The sequence below is a fragment of the Cyanidioschyzon merolae genome, chromosome 12, assembly GCF_000091205.1.
Source record: "Cyanidioschyzon merolae strain 10D DNA, chromosome 12, complete genome".
Classification (NCBI taxonomy): Eukaryota; Rhodophyta; class Bangiophyceae; order Cyanidiales; family Cyanidiaceae; genus Cyanidioschyzon; species Cyanidioschyzon merolae.
This window is the reverse complement of record NC_010138.1, coordinates 798,494-822,102: the sequence shown is the minus strand read 5'-3', so window position 1 is coordinate 822,102 and position 23,609 is coordinate 798,494. Positions and strand designations below refer to the sequence as shown.

General features: G+C 56.4%; 9 protein-coding genes across 9 annotated transcripts, besides 2 other annotated features; 5 read left to right on the top strand and 4 right to left on the bottom strand.

Annotated features, from left to right (window-relative positions):
• Nucleotides 1-1,698: 1,698 nt before the first annotated feature.
• CYME_CML325C (hypothetical protein) lies at nucleotides 1,699-2,334 on the top strand (the record flags this gene model as incomplete). Its single annotated transcript, XM_005536872.1, has 1 exon — nucleotides 1,699-2,334. The coding sequence occupies one exon, from the start codon at nucleotides 1,699-1,701 to the stop codon at nucleotides 2,332-2,334; it is 636 nt and encodes a 211-aa protein (XP_005536929.1).
• A 426-nt stretch (nucleotides 2,335-2,760) lies between these two features.
• On the bottom strand, nucleotides 2,761-4,647 carry CYME_CML324C (similar to SUMO-1-specific protease; the record flags this gene model as incomplete). The annotated part of the gene is made up of 1 exon (XM_005536871.1): nucleotides 2,761-4,647. The coding sequence occupies one exon, from the start codon at nucleotides 4,645-4,647 to the stop codon at nucleotides 2,761-2,763; it is 1,887 nt and encodes a 628-aa protein (XP_005536928.1).
• A 758-nt stretch (nucleotides 4,648-5,405) lies between these two features.
• On the top strand, nucleotides 5,406-6,830 carry CYME_CML323C (ornithine aminotransferase; the record flags this gene model as incomplete). Its single annotated transcript, XM_005536870.1, has 1 exon — nucleotides 5,406-6,830. One exon carries the CDS (start codon nucleotides 5,406-5,408, stop codon nucleotides 6,828-6,830), a length of 1,425 nt encoding a protein of 474 aa, XP_005536927.1.
• A 726-nt stretch (nucleotides 6,831-7,556) lies between these two features.
• Nucleotides 7,557-8,192, bottom strand: CYME_CML322C (dTMP kinase; the record flags this gene model as incomplete). The annotated part of the gene is made up of 1 exon (XM_005536869.1): nucleotides 7,557-8,192. The coding sequence occupies one exon, from the start codon at nucleotides 8,190-8,192 to the stop codon at nucleotides 7,557-7,559; it is 636 nt and encodes a 211-aa protein (XP_005536926.1).
• A 438-nt stretch (nucleotides 8,193-8,630) lies between these two features.
• Nucleotides 8,631-9,897: a sequence feature (possible transcribed region).
• On the bottom strand, nucleotides 9,706-10,521 carry CYME_CML320C (similar to stromal cell derived factor 2 SDF2; the record flags this gene model as incomplete). The annotated part of the gene is made up of 1 exon (XM_005536868.1): nucleotides 9,706-10,521. The coding sequence occupies one exon, from the start codon at nucleotides 10,519-10,521 to the stop codon at nucleotides 9,706-9,708; it is 816 nt and encodes a 271-aa protein (XP_005536925.1).
• A 261-nt stretch (nucleotides 10,522-10,782) lies between these two features.
• On the top strand, nucleotides 10,783-12,870 carry CYME_CML319C (hypothetical protein, conserved; the record flags this gene model as incomplete). The annotated part of the gene is made up of 1 exon (XM_005536867.1): nucleotides 10,783-12,870. One exon carries the CDS (start codon nucleotides 10,783-10,785, stop codon nucleotides 12,868-12,870), a length of 2,088 nt encoding a protein of 695 aa, XP_005536924.1.
• A 2,302-nt stretch (nucleotides 12,871-15,172) lies between these two features.
• CYME_CML318C (hypothetical protein, conserved) lies at nucleotides 15,173-19,090 on the top strand (the record flags this gene model as incomplete). The annotated part of the gene is made up of 1 exon (XM_005536866.1): nucleotides 15,173-19,090. The coding sequence occupies one exon, from the start codon at nucleotides 15,173-15,175 to the stop codon at nucleotides 19,088-19,090; it is 3,918 nt and encodes a 1,305-aa protein (XP_005536923.1).
• A 4-nt stretch (nucleotides 19,091-19,094) lies between these two features.
• CYME_CML317C (60S ribosomal protein L7A) lies at nucleotides 19,095-19,841 on the bottom strand (the record flags this gene model as incomplete). The annotated part of the gene is made up of 1 exon (XM_005536865.1): nucleotides 19,095-19,841. The coding sequence occupies one exon, from the start codon at nucleotides 19,839-19,841 to the stop codon at nucleotides 19,095-19,097; it is 747 nt and encodes a 248-aa protein (XP_005536922.1).
• An 854-nt stretch (nucleotides 19,842-20,695) lies between these two features.
• Nucleotides 20,696-23,345: a sequence feature (possible transcribed region).
• CYME_CML315C (similar to transcription factor DP-1) lies at nucleotides 21,168-21,926 on the top strand (the record flags this gene model as incomplete). Its single annotated transcript, XM_005536864.1, has 1 exon — nucleotides 21,168-21,926. One exon carries the CDS (start codon nucleotides 21,168-21,170, stop codon nucleotides 21,924-21,926), a length of 759 nt encoding a protein of 252 aa, XP_005536921.1.
• Nucleotides 23,346-23,609: the final 264 nt, after the last annotated feature.

The following is a 23,609-nucleotide window of genomic DNA, read 5'->3' as shown; positions in this document are numbered from 1 at the left end:
TTATTCCCCGAGAGGTTTTCAGATATACAGCATGGACGTTTGAAATGTTGCACTAGGGGCATACGGATTCGTAGATGGGTAAAGGATCCCATGTCATGTTTCCGGAGTGGCTCTTTATTCCATTTGCAGCCGGACTTGGTTCCAGCATTGGCATCAAGGTGGTTATCGATGCTCTAGAACAAGAGTTCGTAAAACAACCGATATCATGGCCCTATTCATAAGCTCAAGCCTTCATGTCTCTCTTTTCTTTAATTGTAGCAAGCGCAAGTCGCGCATTCGTCGAGGATTCGATTGGAAAAGCACCTTGGCAGAGCATTTCGTTTCACTGTATGGACGGGTAATACGAGAAGACGTCGCTAGACGTCTTTTTCTCAATCTCATTTGGAGTGTTCACTGAAAATGTCGAAAAATCGATTCCAAACGAAATGTATATCGCCATGTACTTGCGGGTATCGATTAGATGGCATTCGGCGGCGGCATGATATCCTTCAAGTGCGATGCATTCAAAGGCTCGCGTTGTTTCTGTTAGCATGGAAAAGGGTCTTGGATTCGGACATTGGTCATAAAAACGATTGCTCGCTGTGGAGTGTGCGTCACAGCTTTGTACGAGGTAAGCGTAGACAGATCGAGATAACTTGACTCGAATTCCTTTCTGGTACTTGTTTCATCACGGACGACAAAGTGTTCTCCAAATCCTCCATCGAATGAGACAGCATGCGCAAGCGTGTGCACCAGATCGAGAACTCAGCGAGAAAATCGCGGGGAAGAAGGATCTGATGGTCGTGAGCGGCAGCGAAGGCGCCAACGGATGAGGGCATCGAGGCGAGTCCCGTGTACCAATCGAGGGCGTGTATTAGGCATTGAAGCAAGCAGTCACGTGCCGTGGGGTAGCGCTCGAAAGGGGATGCAATGCGTTGGGCGTATGCGAACACCTGAACACGAACAAGTGTCACCGCTGCGCAGTTCGCATTGGCTCTGTATACAAACGAGATGTATATTGCATTCGATGCGTAGTTCATAACTTGCGACCGGGCATGCATCGTGCTGAAACTAGCCGCAAGCGACGAAATCGTGACTTGGACGCTGCCATGAACACGCTTCGCATGCCGAAAGCATAGCCGAAGGAAAAGGAGAGACAAACTTGCATGGTCCCCAAAACAAGTGAGAGAAAAAGGAAGTAGTAGCATAAAACGCCGGCCAAGTCGAGTGTTGATCATACCGGGAACATACCCAGAGGCTGTGGTGTGGATACCTATGTTCGTTATGGAGACGATTTCCAGTTCATCTGGACACAGATTTAAGCGCACAGATCAATCGCCGTTTTCATGACGTCCACGCGAAGATCGCTCTTTGCGATATCCGTCTTGTACGGCACCCGTGTGCACAGGAACGCATGGCGACGCGGTGGAGTTGCAGGAGGCTCCTGCACGATACCGCAGATGCATGGATTGCGCGGTTGCGTCACCGGAACAGCAGTGCTGCGCGAACACGAACATATATGGAATATCTAGTTGCAATCGCCCGTTTAGCATGAAAATGTACATATATAAAATATCTAGTTAAAATCGCCCATTTTGCACGAAGATAGATATATAGGATCAATTTTGTCCAACATGCCTTTTGAACAGGAACCAGATCCGCACTGGTCACGCGAAACACGCTCCATCACGATTCCCCTGCTAGCCGTATATTCCTGGTATGGCCACGGGTCCAGAGTTCGTGGTGATTGGTCACCGAAACCCCAGTATATCTTCGGAATCAACCTGGGATGAATATTTCGAGGACGTGAGCAGCTCAAGACCAAGTTGGGCGTGGTCGGAACGTTCGCCTTCGCTCTCAACGGCTACGAGTGAAACGGGCACGCTAGCCGGTGCGAGCACCCCGCTGGCAGCGTCTCTGGCGCGCCGCTACGAGTGGCACCGACTGCTGCTTACAGCCGCGGATGGAAGCGTTTTACTACAGCACAACTTTGAGAGCGAGTGGATAAAAACGGTTTGTGAATCGTACCAGACACTATTCCGGTCGAGAGAGAGTGCTATGCGCGCCGGCCTAGGGCTCGGCGCTCGCCACTACGACGTTCACTGTTGGTACCCGATGACGAGCGACCGGCAGGAGCCGCGCATTGCCCTTGTCTATGGGCGGCGTGGCACTGCCATTCAAGGGGAAGGGTTCGGTGTTGGGAAGCGCGAGGACGGCGTCGTGTTTTTGGTGGTATTTAGGTTTCCGCTGCTAACTGCTGAGGGCGTCACTGCGCTGCGCACTTTCCTTCGACGATTTCATCCGAATATGCTTCAAATGAACGATACTGATGCCGCTTCTGACTCAGTTGCCTGAAAAACAAAAGCTATCGCAGCTGCAGCGCAGCGATGCTGCTCGGAATCCAGAAGAATGGTTATACACAGGTGCCTCGCGTGTCAGGCCTGCCTCGCGTGCCAGTCGGAGCGCAGCCTACCCGTTATCATGTGGATGTAGGGCAGACGATTGCGTCGTCATGGTGGAACAGAAGACTCGCTTGCAAACGCGATCCATGCTCGGATCGGATCTGAAAAACTTTGCTGGGCCATGGAAGCGTCATCCAGAATCAGAATGCCTGGCAGACTCGCACGGCTTGCAGGGTAGTCGATGCGGTCCGCTTTGCTGGACCATCTCGCGGCAATAACATCGAGCTGCGTCCAGAGCAATGCGCTCGTATACGGATACGAGGCCTCGTACGGGAGCATACTGCCGTTCGGAATCGTGACCGTGTCGCGTGCCAGTGTCCTATGGTGGTACGTAACCACATAAAATCTCAACGCACATCCGCATGCGGAAATGGGGGATCATTGACGCCGAGAAAGCCACTGGTGCAGTGCGCGTTAGATGTTCTGCAAATGCAGCCACGAATACGCCACAGTCATTTCCATTCGTCTGCAACGGCACCGATTTAGGCACAGTGAGCGTCCAAGCCTGCTCGTCAATGCGTAGCTGCAGCTTGTCCATGGCCTCGTCGCAGAGCCACCGGCGAAGCGTCTGTAGGACACCCTTACCGGTACCGCCCATGCTGTCATAGTAGGTCAGCTTGCGGCTATGTGGCTCAATGAGCGCGAGTGTCCAATGTGTATTGCTCAAGTTAATCGGCACCAAAACGCGATCAAGTTCGAAAACGTTCACACTTCGAGTCCACCGACGAACGCCATTGTAATCATATGCATCGCCGAGGCGATCGCTGTTGCACAGACGAGTGTAGAAGAAAGTCGAGAATATGGCACAGCGAGGCCACTGGCGACGCGTGCCTTCTCGGGTCTGGCGCTCCATGAGCAAACCCTGACAATATGCGTTCAGAATCGCGTCGTTCAGCCATCCTCCAGGGCGTAAGCGGAGGAGATCACTTCGAGTCAGTTTGAAGCCCTCATGAGACACAAGAGGCTCGCGCACATCGAGCCCCGAGTTCCAGGCGATCTCCAGAACCCGATGGGCCACGTCAGTTACCGGGCTCGTCAAACTCGAGCACTTTTGCAAGGTGGAGATGATTTCCGCACGAACTGGCCCTGCTATGAGATTTTCGGATTCAGTTCGATGGAGCGCTTTGTTGCCCTTATCAGGAATCATAACGTGCATTCGTCGCGACGGATCCGCTGAGGTATTCCAGCGCTCATGCGCAGCAGCAGCAGTAGCAGCAGCAGCAGCGAGATCACGTTCATCAACCGTGGATTCATCGTCGGAGATGTCGATAATTTCCACCACTTGCGCCTCGCTCTCCGGTGACTGCGTGTGCGCCTGCGCCTCGCTTCGGCTCCGCTCATCATGCTTTTGCGTCCCCAGGCGCCTGGTGTAGTCCAGGTAGGAACTGAGCAGCGCTGCACTAGCGCGCAGTCGAACGAGGCTAGTGTCTGGAGAGACTCTGTCTACGTCTCGGGAACGAGCATCGGGGTATTCTTGTCGGAGCACCGCTGGCGAGCTCGTCCTGGATGCCGCGGTAGTAGTTTCGGTCCGGAACGCCGGTTCACGAGCATACGACACGGCGGGCGGCACGCTGGACTCAAGTCTTGCAAGTCGTCGCAACAAGCGCTCGCGCTCTGCCGCAGACTCTCTCCGCCTCGATCGGGACAAGTTCTCATGAACAAGAGTTTCGGCGCTCATATCTCGATAGCCAACGTCGTCCGTCGAATTTGCACCAAGACCTGGCCGCCGAGAGTGCACAGCGAACACGCTAGAGACCGGGATCCGCGCAGGCACTGCAAACCTTTTCGAACTCTCATGATTATCGCCCTCTATTGAATCTTTCGTTTCATCTGGCTTGAGCACTCGATTATCCCCATATGCCGAACCTGTACATAATAGCGCTGCGGCCTCTGACCGTCCGACCGCCGAAAACCGCGCATCTTCGGCACCACTTGCGCTCAACGCTCCAAATAGACACGTGTTTGGTACGTACTCTGTGTCTAGTGACCGCCAGGCGTTTTCAACCACACAAGTCGACGCTGGCGCTTCACGAACACGGAGCTGCGGGAACACAGCCGCCTCTCGGCGTGCCGGTTGCACGTCGCGGGTGTTAGCGCTCGTTTCTGCCGTCCCCAGAGTCGTGGCGTTGCACGCCTGCGCCTCCTCAGGGCGCCATACCCAATCACCTAGCACTCTGGAAATGGCTGACCATAAAGTCCAGGGCATTCGACACGTTCCGCTCAAGTACCGAGCGCGGTAAGCGCCCTACAGTTGAGGCAGCTGCACGCACGCACGCACGCACGCACGCACGCACGCACGCACGCACGCACGCACGCACGCACGCACGCACGCACGCACGCACGCACGCACGCACGCAAGAGAACATACAATCTGCGCGCGCTGGGCGCTCGTCGATCGATACGATTGCTGATGCCACCGGCGCTAGGTTCATAAAGATACAAGTATATACAAGTTCATACTCTATGCCGCCGGATGCCTGCCTTGTCGACGGGTCGGCAGCGATCGCAAGACGCTCGACTTGAATGCGCGCTTTACAGGGCGCGAGCTCGAATGGTAGCAGAGGCGCGTCGGCGCGGCCTTGAAGTGCCCTTCACGACTACGTTGCATTCGGTCAGATTTCTCGCGAAGCCAGGCAACGGAGCGGATCGCGGCACCGTTCCAGACCACGCACGCAAGTTGCCGAGCGCAACCCAATCTGCATCGTTTGTGCGTATTTCCATGTGATCGTAGCGTTCCGCAAAGTTTCTATGCGCCATTTTCGAGGCGTTGATGCAGCCTCCTGGTGGGCGTTTCGAGCACTGCGCACCGCTGGGGGGTACCGCTCGACGCGGACGAAGCGACGCGCGGCTCGTTTGATCTATATCTAAACGGTACAGGCTTTTCACTAAATCTCCTCAATATACCATTTTGTTCAGAAGTTGGATGGATGCATCTGCCAGTGCAGATGTTGAGCTGCGACACCAATGCCCGCTAGACGTACTGCGAGATTTTGCGGTCAGTGTGTGCGCATGCCAAAGCCTGGAGCCACAACGCGTACGCTTCTGCGCTTCCTTTTGAGAACTGCTCCATGTCGACTGATCCCGGCAACGTCGAGCGTCCCGTGGACTCGAGGCTACAGCGGGCGCGCTGCAGCGACGGCACCGTCGGAGCGGGTGCCGTCTGCGGCGGCGCAGCGCCTCCTAGACCTAGAGGCCCGTTACGGTGCAACGAACTATGCACCACTGCCAGTGGTGATCGCTCGCGGCAAGGGTGCACGTGTCTGGGACGTTGATGGAAAATCATACATAGACTGTTTAGCCGCGTACTCTGCGCTGAACCAGGGCCACTGCCACCCGCGGCTGGTGGCAACACTGGTGGAGCAAGCCGCAACGCTCACGCTGACGTCGAGGGCCTTCTACAACAACGTCCTGGGCGAGTTCGAACGCTTCATATGCGAATATTTTGGCTATGAACGCGTTCTACCGATGAATACCGGCGTCGAGGCCGGCGAGACTGCGGTGAAGCTCGCGCGGCGTTGGGCCTACGACGTCAAAGGCATCCCTCGCTATGGAGCAAAAGTTGTTTTTGCAGAGAATAACTTTTGGGGTCGCACTTTAGCTGCAGTTTCGTCCTCGACGGACCCCGAATCGCGCGGTGGCTACGGACCTTTCATGCCGGGTTTCGAAATCATCCCATACGACAACCCTGAAGCGCTCGAACAGCTTCTTGATAGGGATCAAAATATCGCGGCGTTTATGGTGGAGCCCATCCAGGGAGAGGCTGGCGTCATCGTTCCCCGCCCGGGATATATGCGTCGAGTGCGTGAACTCTGCGACCAGTACGGTGTGCTGCTGATTGCCGACGAGGTGCAGACGGGCCTCGGGCGTACCGGCAAGTTGCTGTGCTGCGACCACGACGGCATCCGTCCGGATATTCTCGTTCTCGGCAAGGCGCTCTCGGGTGGCATGTATCCGGTATCCGCAGTTTTGGCGAGCTCCGAAATCATGCTCACGATCAAACCTGGACAGCATGGATCGACGTATGGAGGTAATCCACTGGGGTGTCGGGTGGCTATGACAGCACTGGAGGTGCTGCACAATGAAGGTCTGATCGAGCGGGCGGCTCATTTGGGAAACATGTTCCTGCGCGGACTTTCGGAGATCAAACAGGAGTCCGCGGGTTTGATCACGAACGTGCGGGGCCGTGGTCTTCTTTGCGCACTCAGCATAGCTGAGAACTGGCGACCCGGTTTGAACGCAACCAAGCTCTGTCTGCATCTGATGGAAAACGGGATGTTGTGCAAGCCGACCCATGGAGATCGTATTCGATTCGCGCCTCCACTTGTTATTGAGGAAGCAGAGCTCATGCGATGTTTGGAGATTCTGCGCACGACAATCAAAGCGCTCTAGAACAGCAAAGAGCAACTTCAGCATGCGTTTCACCGAATGTGATCGGTGCAACTTCAGGCAACATCCACGGTGGTCGTTTCGCGAGTCCGTTTCACCGCTTGGTACCGAGCTGGTGCGAGCGCTGAAATAGGCTCTCGAGCCCAGACGCCACCATGCGTCGGCATGCGCCGACTGTACCAAGTCAGCGCACGGAACAAGCTGTAAGGGCGTCTCAAGTCACGAGTACACCCGCATGTGCTAGGCATTACGTGGAAACGCCCTCGAAAACGGCTTGGTAGCACTTGAACTATCGATCAACGGAGATATCGACTGTGAATCCGTACCGTCATTTTCACATGAAGAGGCTTTGGTGTGCAGCGCTCATGTAGACGCTCCACATTACGGACACTCGCTGGACACACAATCGTTTGAGATGCTGCGTCTGGCGGTGCCAGTAATGACAACCCGTGCCAAGCGCTTCCGTGCCCCTGGTGTCTAGGATCGTCCGATCCAATGAGGAAACTGATAAACGCCGAACGCCTTCTCTGAGACAATGATTTGTTCCAAGAAAATGCACTTGTTCGATAAAAGTGCAGGGATCATATGCATGCGCATGTGCTTCGCTGGCGACGCCTTCCAACCCGGATACACCCGTCCATCGCATCGGTAGCAGGTCGCAACGCGCTCGACTTGGCATGCCGCGAACGTCGCTTTACCAGCGCGCTAGACAACTCCATGAACAATCGTTTACCAAAGGAGTTTGAGCGGAAGGCTTCGCACTCGAGGCAGCATCTCCGTAATGGCGCGTCGGCACTGTAGTTGCACTTGATCCGGAGGTTGCTCCGCAGAGATGCGCACCCAGTTCTCGCTTTGAAATAGACGGTCCAGAAAGAACTGGCGAACTCGCTGTTGAATCACAAGTTGCTCGTAGCGTTCTTCACCAAAGTTCCCGCGCTTCGAAGCGAGCTGCGGGTCCAGGTCCAGAAACAAGACCAAGTCTGGTGACGGTAGGCCGCGATCCGCTGCCAGGCACCATTCGGGATCGAGTCCCCGTGCTGCTACGGAGAATGCTACTCCAGAGTACGCATAACGATCGAGAATGACATGGGATCCGCTATCTAGGAGCTGCCAGAGTTCCTCAACGCGCTCCCAGCGGTTTGCTGCGAACAACAGGTGTGCTACTTGGCCAGTGAGCTCTGTACTGCCGCTTAGGTAGGTGTCGAGCAGCCGACCCGTGGCTGAGTGCCGGTTCGGAAAGTGCCACAGCACTGCTGGTTCACGAAGAGTTTCTCGTATCCATTGAAGAGCTTGCTTCGCCTGTGTGCTCTTTCCAGCTCGATCGCCGCCTTCGAACGCAATAAGCGTTCCCCGGGTCCCGTTCATTGTGAGACTGTAGCTGAAAGTGGCACTCAACGCACACCAGGAACAGCTCTGGTGCGTACCACAGTGGCGGTGACGGAAACGAATACGTTTCCTGGTCTGTAACTGGCACCCAAGTGACAGAAACGATGTCACTGTCTCTTGAAACGCCAGGCGACCGCCACCACGAAAACACCGTTTCTGCTTCGTTTCCCTGGTGCTTTTGCGTTCGATTTCGTGCGGGATACGTTGAGAATAACGCACCCCAGGGCACGTTCTGTTTGCCCGCAGGAGAAATCGGGTTGTTCCGAGAGCCAGGCCTGGATGAACACCGTCTATCGAGGAGAACGAACAGCGTTTCGCGTTTACTCAAGGACTTGCTCTTCCCGGCACTGGTACTGGCATTGGAGGCGTGCGCGCAGGAGGACAGTTGCAGCTCTGTTACGTTGGGCGACCTAGAGCAAAGCCAGAGTCTTGTTCGTACACTAGGATAAACCAGTCAACGTGAAGCGCTGCAAGACTCGACGGCGTAGAATATGGTCAGCGTTGAAACACAGTTGCAGCTCTGTTACGTTGGGCGACCTAGAGCAAAGCCAGAGTCTTGTTCGTACACTAGGATAAACCAGTCAACGTGAAGCGCTGCAAGACTCGACGGCGTAGAATATGGTCAGCGTTGAAACACAGTTGCAGCTCTGTTACGTTGGGCGACCTAGAGCAAAGCCAGAGTCTTGTTCGTACACTAGGATAAACCAGTCAACGTGAAGCGCTGCAAGACTCGACGGCGTAGAATATGGTCAGCGTTGAAACACAGTTGCAGCTCTGTTACGTTGGGCGACCTAGAGCAAAGCCAGAGTCTTGTTCGTACACTAGGATAAACCAGTCAACGTGAAGCGCTGCAAGACTCGACGGCGTAGAATATGGTCAGCGTTGAAACACAGTTGCAGCTCTGTTACGTTGGGCGACCTAGAGCAAAGCCAGAGTCTTGCTCGTGCACTAGGATACACCAGTCATCGTGAAGCGCTGCAAAAGTCGACGGCGTAGAATATGGTCAGCGTTGAAGTGTCCTTGCGAGACACCGCGGTCCAGGCGGTACCTCGCTCTCCTGCAGGCGTTGCCTTACGCTCGCAACAGTAGCCAAGGCTTCCGGAGGCGGGCGCGGTTGCACTCCTCGAACTGTGACGCTGACTCGCGTCGAAACGTTTGCACGGGCGCTATATATAGCGACTCTTTAGGTTCGATGAAGGCTGCCTAGACCAGCCGCAGCGTGTGCAAGAGATGCCCGCGTGTGGCTCCTGGGACGCCTCGTCGCCTCGCTACAGGGATGCACTTCGTTCGCCGTGCACCTCCTGCCAAGGGAATGTGCTCGCAAGCTGCGACCCGCGCTAACCGCGTGAGCTGCAAGGCAACAAAAGTTTTCGACGGGTCTACAGCGACACGCCTCTCATGTTCCGCAACTGCGGGGCACTATGATCGCTGTGTCAGTACTGTCGCAGCGCTCGCGGTTTACCACCGAGTGCGCTCAGCCATAGCAGTCTCGTCATGATTCAACTGCGGCAGACGCGTGGAAGAAACCCTCCGATGCTACCCACTGTGCTCGCAGCTCAGGTTGTCGAATGGATTTGCGCTCTAAACAAACCACTTCAGCGTGATTCTCTAGAGGATCATGATAACGCTGCTCCCCCAGAACCGAAAGATACATGGTCTCTGTATCAACATGACGTAGGTAAACGGTCTCGTTGCGAGCCCAGAAGACCGCCCCTTTCGAGATACATTCAACTTGCCAGTGATCCCCCGAGTCACCACTGCCCTCAGCGGACAGCGAAAATGCGCTGACCTCCTGGGAGCCAGTCAACGGTGATGCCAAACGATGGCTGTGTAAATGCGTCCGCGTTACCACATGCTCCAGTCGAATGAGGTCACCACAACGAACACGCCGCATGCCTTTCGACTCCGCGAAAAAACGCCCGCCGCTTTGCTGGGGAGCTTTGATCAACCATAGCGCACGATCATCATCGAGGTGTCGTTCGACTGCAGTTACGGTTTGCTGCTTCGAACCTGTCCCGTACGCAACCTCCTGGGAGTGCAGTCGAAGGCCCGTCAGCGGGTGCTCCAGCTTCACCACTGAGGCGTACGTTATGTATTCAAAGCCGGGCTCAAACGCTGGAGTCGTTGTTTCTGCTTTGGTTCGCTTTGCGTGTACCGGCAGGACGAAGAGCAGTAATAGTAAGCACATAAGAAGAAACTTCGTAGCAGAGAAGCATCGGATCCAACTACAAACCTTGGCTGCACACACATGCTCTTGATGCAAGCGCTTCCCACAGCGTTGACAGCGCTCGGGGCGCTTCCGCTGCATTCACAAGCCCTCGGAAAGAAAACCGTCGAACTTAATGCTCTCTTGATACACAACCAGGACGTTGCAGAAACACGAATACTCTGAACGTTCACAGATCGAAAGGTCAAACGCTCTCTAACCTGGCAACGCGTCTAGGGAACACCGCACCTGTGCCTACCCAGTCCGAGAACGAAGCGCGCCTTGCACCAGCGCCCTCGGCGCGGCGCTACGCGACTTTTTCTCGAGAGCGCTCAGTTCTCAGACTGGGTTGGTGACGCGGTCATGTTCCGCTCCTGGCGGAATAGACTGCGGGAACTGGGGCAGGAGGCGAAGCGTGCAGCACAATGGAGTGTTTCTGAGGCCAAAGCGAATAGCACCGGCCCGGTGAACGTTCGGAACGTACTGAGCCGGTGGGAGCACGTCGGGCAACGGCTAGCTACATTCGGTGAGCGCTTTCAGCGACTTAGCTTTGCTGGAGCCACGCTATACCAGATGTTGCATGATTGGGTTGGATTCGAAACGTCGATAGAGCGTATTTTGAGGAGCATGCAGGAGTTTATGGCAAACTGGCGCGACGCAGTACCCTCATCGCCGTTTGTCACAGAGCCCGGTACCAGCGCATCGAACATGGAACCGGACGCTACACGACGGGCGCTCTGGGCGCAATGGAACGAGTGTCAGCTGGACCTTGAAGAACGAGTGCTGCGCGTGACTGAGAAACGTCTCCGGCTGCGGGTTCAGCAGCCGCTAGCGATGGCACTCAATGAAGGTCAGGCGCTCCTCGAGGGCGTCCTTGGCTTGGTCGAAGAGATTCAACAAGCACAGGCAAGTTTGCGGCAGCTAAGTATGCAGAGTGGTGCATATGGGTACGTTGGTTCTGTGGAAGAAGTCTATAATAGTGTGATGGGACCTCTCTTGGGCAAGTGCGAGGAAACCTGTGTGCACCTCGAAGCGTGGATTCTGGCCCGCTCGGAGCTACTACCGAGTTGCCTCACAGAGCTGCTCGAAATTCAACGACAATTTTATGCAGCGGCCTCTTTTGTGGTGACGGAGCAGCACCGCCTTCATGGCGATGATTCTTCGAAGAAGGCTGCGACGCGGAACAGGCCGAACAGGAGGCTTGATTCGTGCGGGAATCCCGCTGGTGCTGGAACTGGAGCTGGGACTGGAGCTGACGGGGGCGCTCCATCCAATGAGGCCGCTCTCGGTCGGTCTGCTCTGCAGCGCCTTTCGACTCGGAAGCAGATGGAACGATCCACGGCGACCAAGCCGGAAACGTTATGGCAAACATTACACGAGAAATGGCGCCCTACGCCGACAACTGGCGCATCCGAATTGGATGCAAGTTCCTTGGATACTGCTTTTGAACGAGGACTGGCCGTAATGACGGACGCTGGAGCAAGCACAGCCGCCGCACCAGTGGCTGACGTCGTGAGCTCTCGAGGAAACGCCCGGGCAGGGTCATTATCGTCGCCGCCGTCGACATCGACTTGGCCTGCTGGCCATTGCGCAGAGGATCAGACGTGCACAGCAAGGCCTAACGCTCCCAAGGGACCACTCGAAGATCAGCTTGTGGATATTGAGGAAGAGTCTGAAGACGTGTCACAAAGCGCCCCTGCTCAGGCAACGGCGCATCACGCCCCGGCTGGAACACCAGCGGAAGCACCTGCGCTGCATCCTGCCTCCAGCTCAAACGCTGTGTCAGTAGCGGCTGCTACCGCGATGGATAGCGGTGCACAGGAGGCAAGCCCCTGGGATGAGGTTAATGAAGTCGTCGACGATCCACAGCGTGTCCGGGCTTCCAATGCTGCCACACCCGAACAATTTCTCCAGGCGACTCGCAGGAGCAACGGCAACAGTACAGGCAGCAGCAGCAGCAGCAGCACAACCGCTGAGCGGCGTAAGCATGCGATACGCTCGACCCCCACTGCACATGAAGCTCGTGAACGATACACGGCGGACAGTAGTTCGGTCACGATCGAAACAGAAACCTCCACTGGTTACCGTGAGGTCACCTCTGGGACACGGGAAACTTTGGAGCCGCAAGATGGCACCGCTACCCCAGAAGTCATCTTTGTCGTCGAGCAACGCATCAGTGAATGGACGCGAAACGGATCGCGAGCACATAACATTCGAGCGCTTCTGAGCACTTTGCACGAGATTCTAGGTGAGGACTCTGGCTGGGAGCGTCTCACTGTGCAGGCTTTGCTGGATGAACAGCAAGTGAAGGTCGCGTATCGGCGAGCGCTGCTCTTGACACACCCCGACCGCGGGGCGGCGAACGACATCCGCCGCCCTGCCGAGCGACTCTTGCGGGAACGTGTTTTTGAGACGTTGCGAGCAGCCTACAAGTCGAACTCTATTGCGTAGAGCGGTGATCGATTTGGTAACGCGAACTTTGCGTCCGATTTCCCGACAGCTTGCGCGCCGAAGCTACCGTCAGTCCACATGAATTGATTCTCGACGGGCCACAGAAGCACACCGGTATGCGGATACGCGCTATCGCAACGATCGGGTGGTTGCTTAACAACACCGCCTTGAGAGCGGCCGGAACGCTTTCGAGGTTGCACCGGATGTGTGCTGCCTCTCGAGAGGAGCGTTCACGTCACGCATCACGAGAGCAATTCATATCAGCTGGTGTTTCGCTTTGATGGAGCAATGCAAACAGTGTCCGGAAGAGGAGATTTCCACGATTTCCATGATTACGGGTGCGATGGCTATCGTCATCGACATAACCGGCGTTTGCTACCGAGGCCCGTTCGATCAGGCTGGATCGCCGACTCTTGTGCTGCTCGGAAAGCGCTTCCTGTTTTGCGCGATGCTCTACTACAGGTCCCTGTGACTGTCTAAAGACTAGTGCATCGTCATCGTCATTCGAAGGACCCACTCGGGTACGCCGCGAGATGTTCAGAGCGCGTCGCTGTATACCAGATGAGAATCGGTACGTGGAACTCACGCTTTTTCGGAGCTGCATCCGTTTGGAGTGGCGCTGTCGTTTGCGTTTTGCATTATGGAGTATAAAACGCTCCGGGTTCAGAGTCGGTAATGCAGTTGGGAATGCGTTACCGGCATATAAGGCGCGCTGCGTCCAAGAACGAAACGCCCAACATTGGCTGTAGCCAGGCTAGGAGTCTCCAGTTCAGAAGGATTCTCTTTCGTGACACTCTACTTGGCTTAGTCGAAATGGTGTTGGCCTTCTATCGATATCGTTCCTGCCAGTGACTCGGACTAGATCCTCAGAAGCACGTACCAAGTACATACACACACGAGTACAAGATCTCCATGTTGTTGGTCTATTCGTCGCTCAGTGCGGGACACGACGCACCGCAAAGACTGGCATACTCTGAGGTGTGCGAACGAAAACATTGTAGCAATTTCTTTAGGGCTTATAAACACGGTGACTTGAAGCCCGGAGTTCTATGAAGGCGATATAGCGACCCCGCATACCATTGAAGCCGTATTCTCAGCTAAGTACGTGTGGAGTGCTGCCCGAAGCGTCCGCAGCGAGCGCGTTCTGAGATCCGGAGACGACGCATCGAAGCACAAGTTGCCATCGTGTCGAAGAACTTGCACCAGCGAGTGTCCAGGGCCCAGTGCCCTCTGCTCGTAGACAGATGCCGCTTGCATAGGCTTCTCATATGCTCGCGAATGCAGCAACAGATTGTAGATGGCAATGACTCGTATATTCCACCGACGAGGCGGGATTCCACAATTGCCCTGTGTGCTTGTGGAGGTCGTCGAGGCACCGAGCATCGGCAGAAAGGGCCTCCGACACTGTGCTCAGAGCGCTACGAACATCGGCGTTCGCAGTGAATGTGCCATTGCTCTGCGTATACTGGGCCTCCGAATGGGCGAGTGCTCGACTCAATGCCCAGTGGATAAGCAGGGTCCTTAACGCGAGACGTGGGGTCCATGCACTACATGCACACAGTGACACTTTCCGGTGCTTTGTGGCTGACGCGATAGTCGGTCGATATTGGAAGTCATGTATTTTGAAAGACGTCTGTAAACACTGCGATCAATCGCGAAAAGTATCCCTGTCCAAGGATGTCTCCGTGAACCCAAGAGCGATCGAAATGTTATTTATTTAGAAACAGTATTTTCAATACCTGCTCCCTCCATATCCTATGAAGGAAATACACCGCATCACACGTGCTCTAGCAAATGGAGCAACTCGTAAGAAAGCACCTCGAAGCACCTGCGGTTGCAATCATTTCGCAACAACATTTTCAGTACCCGCTTCCTCCGTACCGTATGAAGGAAATACACCGCATCACATGTGCTCTAGCAAATGGAGCAACTCGTAAGAAAGCACCTCGAAGCACCTGCGGTTGCAATCATTTCGCAACAACATTTTCAGTACCCGCTTCCTCCGTACCGTATGAAGGAAATACACCGCATCACATGTGCTCTAGCAAATGGAGCAACTCGTAAGAAAGCACCTCGAAGCACCTGCGGTTGCAATCATTTCGCAACAACATTTTCAGTACCCGCTTCCTCCGTACCGTATGAAGGAAATACACCGCATCACATGTGCTCTAGCAAATGGAGCACCTCGTAAGAAAGCACCTCGAAGCACCTGCGGTTGCAATCATTTCGCAACAACATTTTCAATACCCGCTTCCTCCATACCGTATGAAGGAAATACACCGCATCACATGTGCTCTAGCAAATGGAGCACCTCGTAAGAAAGCACCTCGAAGCACCTGCGGTTACACAAAGCATCGGATCGCGTCGACCGGTGCGCGGCAGTGCGCTTCGCGGAGCGCGCATGAAGGTTGGCTTCACCAGCGCTCGCCGGTTCGCAGCAAACGAAGAGGACCCTAAGAGTACATTGATGTTGCCCATGTTCGCCCCTGTTTTACAGGGGCAAGTCATTTATGCGGGATATCTATTCCCACAGGAAAGGATAGTACAGAAAAGAACGGTATTGCAGTGGAGCAGTCGCGTTCCGAGGACGCTTACCCCAAGGCATGCTCGAGGGCGTGCCTGGGAGGTGCGGCCCATTCAGCATCGCCCACTAACACGCTCTTCTTTCGCAGCGGCACCAGTAGCTTTCAACCAGCGCTCACTGCGTCGCTCTCTGCACCACGTTGCTCTACAGAGGAATACTAGCACGATCTTCGCGGTCGTTTTGCCTGCATTCCAGTGGAGCGCTGATGTTACAGACGGCGGGGGTTCGGACCCGCCAGACGCGAGCGCAGAGGCAGCTGCCATGGGCGCTGCTCAACGGCCACCACAACAGACAAGTCAGCCCACACAGGCCGCGGAGAGTGATACACAGCGGAGAACGCTGCGAAGTACACCGGTGCCCACCGTGGTGCTCAGCGGGCTAGATGATATCGCGCGTTTGCGACTTTTAGGAACGTTGCTGGAGCAGTTGCTGCAACGATCGCCGCAGCCGGAGGAGCGCCCGCCGCGCGTGGGCGTGCTTTTGCCGGCAACACTCGCAACTCGGCTGGGACTCGTCTGGGATGAGGATGAAGCTGGCTGGCTGGTTAATGCATCGCTGTGCACGGAATCTCTGCCTTCATCGTTGTGCTCCGCGTTAATCGGTACCCATATCTACTTTGAAGTTCTCGACAACTGTGTGAACCAGGATGAGCTCGGACCCAAAATTGACCAGTTGATGAGACGACGAGCTCGCACGCCAAGAGCTAGTCAGGCGCAAAGCGGGTCCGCGGTACAGAGCGCTGCGGATCAAACAGTGGAAGCTGCACCCAGCCCTGTGAATCTGTTTCAGGTCCAGGCAGCGTACGGTGTGGACTACCTCATCGTCTGCAGCCCTGAAAAAGAGGAGCCATATGCCATCGCCGACAGTCTTGCGCATGTTGAGTGGCCGCTGCAGCTTCTTGCGCTCGTGAGCGTCATCGATGCAGCGGCGGCTGCGGAGGTATTCGCACCGACGCTGCGACAACAAGAAACGGCGTCTGTCGCGTATAGCCCTGAGAATACAGCGCAGACGTCGCCGGCTTCGGAACGCATCCCAACGACAGCGACGGGTATAACTGGCGGGACTGGACTGGAAATCAGCCACAACGACGCTGACCAAGCGCTCGCGACGAGCGATACCGTGGAGACTTCGCGGGACGGCTCAAGTCCATCCCGAGGTACGCTGCTGCACGAGAAGAAAACTGCATCGCGCGTGGAAGCTGGAGATGTAGGTGCAGGCGACAACGATGGAGCGTCAGCACGACGGCCACCCGCTATGGAGCGGGAACGGGGATCAGCAAGTAACGCACAGGCTGATAATTTGGTGCAGCTCCTGGTGGATCAAATAGAGTATGCGAACCTTGTCGTCGTGTACAACCAACAACAAATGCCTGGTCGGGAGACAGATGCGGACGTGCGGCCGATGCGCAAGTCGCAGGACGCAAGTCCTGATCCCGAGGTCCGTACAGCCCCGACGCCCTCTTTCCAGAACCTACTTCGTTATCTTCGACTCTTGAACTGCGAGGCTCAGGTGATTCTCATGCACGCGAATACTGAATGGCCACAAACACTCCTGGAGCGCATTCTCGAGCGACCGTTTGATCCGGAGCGGATGCTCTGGATGCCGACCTGGCGCCGGGTTCTTGCTTCTTTCGCTGCGACGGAACTGACGAAAACTTCCCAGAAATACGGTTCCGCATTGCCAGAGAACAGAGCACAGAGTACGGGAAAAAGTTCAGCAAAGGCTGGACCATCTGTAGGCACGTCAACAGCGGCTGCAACGCCAGCCACCAGAGCGACGGTACCCGAGACGTCAGCGGCGTCAGCGTCACAGGAGACGACAGCTGCCACCGCATCCTGGGGCGCTGCCTCCGCACCCGATGCAGGTTATGATCCGGGAAAGGCAGCGGCACCCAAGGGCCCCGGAGCAGCGACCGGAGGCAGTGCCACGCACCCCGCTGCTCCTGCGGTGTCGTCAGCAGCAGGTACCGCGCGACCTATTTGGGACTCGCGGTTCAGCAACGAGCAATTCCTCGCGACGCTGTACAGTGGAACGCGACCATGGGAGCGAGGCTTCAGCACGGAAACCGTGCGACCCGAGACGAGTTTTCTTTACAGAGCGAACCGTCCTTTTCATCCGCGTCGCCTATTTGACAAGATCAGTGACATTAGCACCTTCCACGGTGTCTTGCGCTCTGTCGGAAAACTATGGTTAGCAAATCGGATGGACAGTTTTCTCGAATGGAGCCAGGTCGGAAACAATATAACCCTGAAACGTGGGCAAAGATTTCTCGTTACCCTACCGCTGGAACAGTGGCCAAGCGCCCCGAACTCGCAAGATAGAATGCGACCGCTGCAATGGGATGAGCGCTTTGGCGATCGCTGCAGTGAAATCGTGTTTCTCGGGGAAGATCTGGATGCGATGCGGATTCAGATAGTGTTGGATGAATGTCTCCTACGCGACGAAGAGCTCGTCTTTACGGAAGCCTGGAGCGAGTTTGAAGACCCCTTCGAGTCGCTAGTACCGAACACGGACAGCACACGGGCCGGCGGAAAGACCCCGCCAGCCGCTCAACCGCCCTCTTTTGTCGAGCGCCTTTCATCGCGAGTCGCACCGCCGTGGATACTCATCACGGGTGAAGCAAAGCGTTCAGAAGCAAACAGCGAACAGAACGAGCGTATACTTGTTCCGGGAGATGTTGAACCACTACCCGCGAATGAGGGTATTCTGGCAGTCTGCGGCTTGCCAGGGGCGGGCAAAACCTCGCTGGTTGGAGCGCTGAACGCCCACGAGGACCTGCTGGCGTGGCGACTTGAGCCACCAGGCCCGAGCACTCTGCTGCAACGCCAGCGGCTGGAAGCTGTCAGCGAGGCAGCGCTCGCTAGCCGTCTCGAATCGCACCCGCGTCCGTTCCGCTTAGCCCTAGAGACGGACGAGCCGCTTGACGGCGTCGATGCTGTTGTGTGTGCGGTGGATTGCCTCCGTTTCCGGTCGCAAGACCATATCCAGCAGCAGCTTGTCGCCAGTGCGGACACAGTCGTATTTACCAAGTCGGACGTTGTACCTGCGGAGCGTTTGCAGCAAATCCTGGAACACGTCTGTGGATGGAATCCGCACGCCAGGGTGATATGTGCACCCTACGGCCGGCTGCAGCCTGCAGCAATCTGGGTACGCAGGCGCAATCGACCTTGGCTGCGTGAAGCAGAAGCGACGACGACGACGACAACAACAACAACAACAGCTCCCACTCATGATGCCGATTCGCGTGTACTGCCGCGCCTCACCGCACAGGCGATGCAGGACGCTGCACCTGCTGGCGATGCACACCGTCCAGCGGCTGCGAACAGAGGCAGGCTATTCCGCCGCCTCCACCTCCAGCGAACAATGCCAATCGATGTGGCAGCTTTCATGGATCTTTTGCGGGCTTTAGAACCTTTCACAGAAACGCTTTACGCTGTCGGCATCATGCGTCCCGCTAATGCGCCTAGCCCCCTCCTCCTTACACTGGATGGTGTTTATATGCGCATAGAGTCGCACGCACCAGCGTCGATAGCATCTTCACTAACCATGGATTTGGTGTTGTATGCGGACGGCATTCAGGCAGAGGATCTGGGATCCTTTTTCGATCGAGTTCACGCGGGAACGCTGACCTCCTAAGCGTTCACGCCTGGGCGCGTTTCGCTTCCTCGATGGCTAGCGCCCGCCGTCGTTTCTCTAACTTGTGGGTACTTTTGATTCCGAGCACACCACCACCCCATTGCCTTCGAATCTCTTCGTATCGGTCATTAAAGCGCATTTTGCACACTTCGATGATTTTCGAGAGCTCCGCGCGGTCTCTGTCGTGGACACCGGTGACGGCCAGACACGTCGCCGTTTTCAAGTGCACCAGTGCGCCCAGACGCGCCTTGCCCTTCACGATGACGTAGGGGATGTCGAGTTTGCGGCAGAGTGCTGGCATCCACATGACCAATTCGATTGGATCGACGTCGTGCGCGATGATCACGAGCTTGGCTTTTTTCTGTTCGATCAAGTCGGTTACATGGTTGACGCCGTGCTTCACGAAAATAGGCTTGGGGGTGTCAGGTTTCGTCTCACCACGCTCCGCGGCTTGTTGTAAGCGTTGTCGCTTGGCGACTTTCTCCTCAGGCCGGTAACGTTCTAGTAGACGGAACAGCGAGTCCGTCAAGTTCTTGTCCGCAGTTTTCTGGAACTGGGCAATCGCCGGCGGTACCTTCAGCCTCTGAAGAAGGATTTTCCGCTGTCGCTGGAGGCGAACATAACGCGGCCAGCGCACAAAACGTGAAAGATCGCGCTTTGGTTGGATACTCTGACCAATCCCAAAGTTTTTCGGGCGCCGTTCGAACAGCGCTTCGGCGATGCTCTGCCTCTTCGACGCTTTCTCTGTCATGACGAGCGCGCCTGCTCTTTACTGGGTCAGGACGTCACGCAATCGTTACGCGAGTCGTGGTGCAGGTCGCCTAAAGCTCAACGGATATCCGCTTCGCAATACACTCGGACCTAGCGTACAGCGGCACTCGAGCGGAATACCTGTCCCTTCTGAGGTGTAGCGATGCCAGAAGGGTCAGCGTCGACGCGCGGCCGAATGCGGGGCGTTTGTCACGTGACGGACTGCGATCGCATCTGCATCGGCAGTCCGGGCGCTTGGCACCAGCCGCGTGACGTCCATCGCTGCTGTGAGATCGTCGTGTCTACAGCGATCAGGGTCTCTGACTGTTTCGCCCTACAACATACAGTTATGTTCGGTTTGGATCTTTGATGCCATTGTCGCTTCTCTGATCCGCCTGTGGGCGACTCGCTTTTCGGACAGCGCGCACCATGCTCATGCACGCACGCTGACCTTTTTGATCCACAATGTACAGTTAGGGCCGATGTCCACGTCCGTGCCCCAGCCGCCTCTGATCCAGTCCGTGCAGGCGCGCGTTGCGCATCCCTGGTGCCGGGCACACGCGGCACCCATTCGGGCACACGTCTCATCCGCCGCCGCTTTCGACGACTGCGCGGGAAGCGCAATCCAGTCCGAGGCGTCGCGTGCCGATGCGCGCTCTCAGCGATGATCAGGGAATATCTGCGAACACGCGCCTGTGATGGCGCTTGTAGCGGGTGTTTCCATCTACGGGCAAGGGAAGGGTCGGCGACACCTGGCGTTCCGTTGATCAACTGCTGAGCACAGAACGGGGAACAAGACGTTTATTGAGGTGAGTGTGCTGCAGCGCGCGAGACAATTCCATCAGGCGTGCACCTTGGTGACGCCGCCTGTGTGCAGCAGTCTCGTCACGGAAGTGAGCACGACTTCGAGTACCGCCTGACAACGTACCGGAATTTGCAGACACTCGGCATCAAGTTTGTGGAACGAGAACTCCGTAGTTCCCAGCATCGGTAGTTTGCGCCATTCCAGCTGGACCTGGAGAGTCGAGGACTATCGGCCTGCTGCAACTGACGAGGACAGCGCACGTGGTCACCGGTGACCTCGCGCAAGGTTGCACCTACCGAGGACCCCGCACCAGACGCAACACGCTGTCCAGACTTCAGGATCCAGTATCCAGCTCGGGTCTTTGAGTCGACACTAGCGAACGTGAACCCGCACATCACGCGGGTGACGGGACGACAAACGAGTGCACAACGCTCCCGGTGTCAAGGCAGCGTTCGTGGTCTGTGTGTCGACCAATTTTTTTCCGGGCGCGCTGAATACTGCGCTCCCGAGTTCAGCTCTTGGATGAGGTCCGGGCGGCCCCGTGAGGAAAAAGGCCTCCGTCACTTTGCCGTTCGTATTTGCCACAAAGTCGAGCAGAAAGGCGAGACCACCTACAATGAGGTCGCGGATGAGCTGGTCGCCGAACTGCTGCAGGGAAACAATGGCGTAGCGTTGCGTGATCCGGCGAGTGAAGAGAAGAATGTGCGCCGTCGAGTCTACGATGCGCTGAATGTGCTGTGTGCTATCGGCGTGGTGCACAAAGATCGTCGCGCTGTCCGCTGGCATGGTCTACCTCGCGCCAGCGTACGAGAGCAGTCTCTCCTCGAGAACGAACTGAGCCGTCTGAGTTCGAGTGTGCGGGACAAGGACGGCCGGATCCAGCGATACCGCACAATTGTACGAGCGCTCGAGCGCCTTGTCCAACGCAATATGCGCGGTGCGGCGGTGGCGAGCAGCGGGCGCCCGCGCTCCGCGTCGCTACAAGGCGATTCGGCTGTTCGGCTGCCGTTCCTGCTGATCGCCACCGATCCGGATGCAGCAGTCGATATCGACGGAGACGAACCAGGTTCAGATCGCTGCAGCTTCACCTTCAATCGCCCGTTCCAGGTGTATGACGCGGACGGCGTCTTACTGGAGCTGGACGCGATGATCTGCAACTCGGGTGCCAGACAGGATAGCGCGTCGGTGCCCGCGACTACCAACTGTGCCTTGGGTTCGAATGAGGCATCGGCATCAACATCGGCATCGGCGACAGCAGCAGCCAGCGAGCCTCCGCTATGACCCCAGCGCAGCGGGATCGAGGCATCGCCTGCTGCTGTGCGGATGCCGATGCCTCATTCGTGATCGTTACAGGCCGCCGACGCTGCCGCATCCGTACTGCGCACCGTTGCGACATGGGCCATCATTGCAATCCATGCGTGTCTGCGTGTCTGCGTGTCTGCGTGTCTGCGACACGTTGCCAGCCAAAGTGCCGCTTCGAGCAACACGCGATCGCAGCTGATGCTGTCGCTGAGCGCTTCGATCTAGACACGCATATCAACAGGGACGCACGTATGCATGCATGCATGCATGCATCCACACACGCATCCAGTTCTACTTCACCGGCGGCAACGTCGGCTGCGTTCGACGATCCATCGTGCGCGCTGCAGCGAGCGTCGGCATCCGAAGCAGCACCGCGATCTGCGTTGTAGGCGTTCCAGGCTCTGCTTTGTATGCCGTCGTCTCATCGCTTGAAGGCGGGAACCGTTTACGTGCTTGACTAGTGGAAGCGCACGCGATCGAATCTGTCACCCAAGCGCTGGGAAGCGTACGCGTGGATGCCAATGCCCGTAACGATGCGCTGATGCCTCGAGCGCCATGCCTGATGCGCCAGCAAATAAAGTCACCAGACCGGACTCGACATCAGCGCAACAGAGAGAGCTGCTGACGCGCAAAATGGCGCCTCGCCGCTACCCAGAGCGAATCCATATGCAAGATTCATTGGGAGGCACAAAGGCCGGCACAAACGCCGATCCGACGAAAGTCAACAAATCCCTCCGTAAACTGCTTCCAACCCGCACGTAATGATGCCCTTATACTGCATTCGTCGTACAAGTCCTGGACTGCCGCTGTGATTTCTCTGGGATTCGTCCGCAACGCGCGCGCTAGCGAGGTGCTTTGTGGACCTCACCTGGTGACGCGCCCGCTCGAACCAGGAAACGTAACGACAAGACCGTATTTTTAGAAAAGCGTGTCTGGGTAAGCAATGTCCCTGCAAGCACGTGCCCAACTATGATACCGGATCGTTTCTGATCGAGCCTCTGCGCTGCAGAACGGCGAGCGCAACGCTCGCCTTCTACGCACCCCAAGGTTTCCGCACCTGACCATCGACCGCTACAACTAAAGTGTGCACAGTCTTTCGCGGCTTCAATAGTTTCGCGTTCCCACGAACCGTTCCCCATGCATACCTGCAAGTGCTGAAACACGTGCGCAAAGCGCTTCCGATCCTCACGAGAAGCAACGCAAGCAGGCCTTCCTTCTACCTGGTGCGTTAGGTGCATCGATCTAGACTCCACTGAAAGCGTACGTGCTCTAAACTTTCAGAAAACAGACCACCATACCTCACTCGAAAAGCACGACCACATTCCTCGAGATTCAAACCCGTCTTGCCTTTGGCAAAACCGGACACGATACCAAGCAGCCCGCGCTCCATGCAACCGTGAACGCTAGCTGCTCATGAGGTATCCAGTGCGCAGCGCGCTCGATCATCGCAGCGCAAGGGCCTGCCTGCGCCGGGCCCGTGCCGCAGGCCTCTGGTAACGTCTCAGGTCGGAGAAACGGTAGCGACCTAGCGACCTAGCGACCTAGCGACCTAGCGACCTAGCGACCTAGCGACCTAGCGACCTAGCGACCTAGCGACCTAGCGACCTAGCGACCTAGCGACCTAGCGACCTAACGACCAAGCGATCTAGCGACCTAGCGACC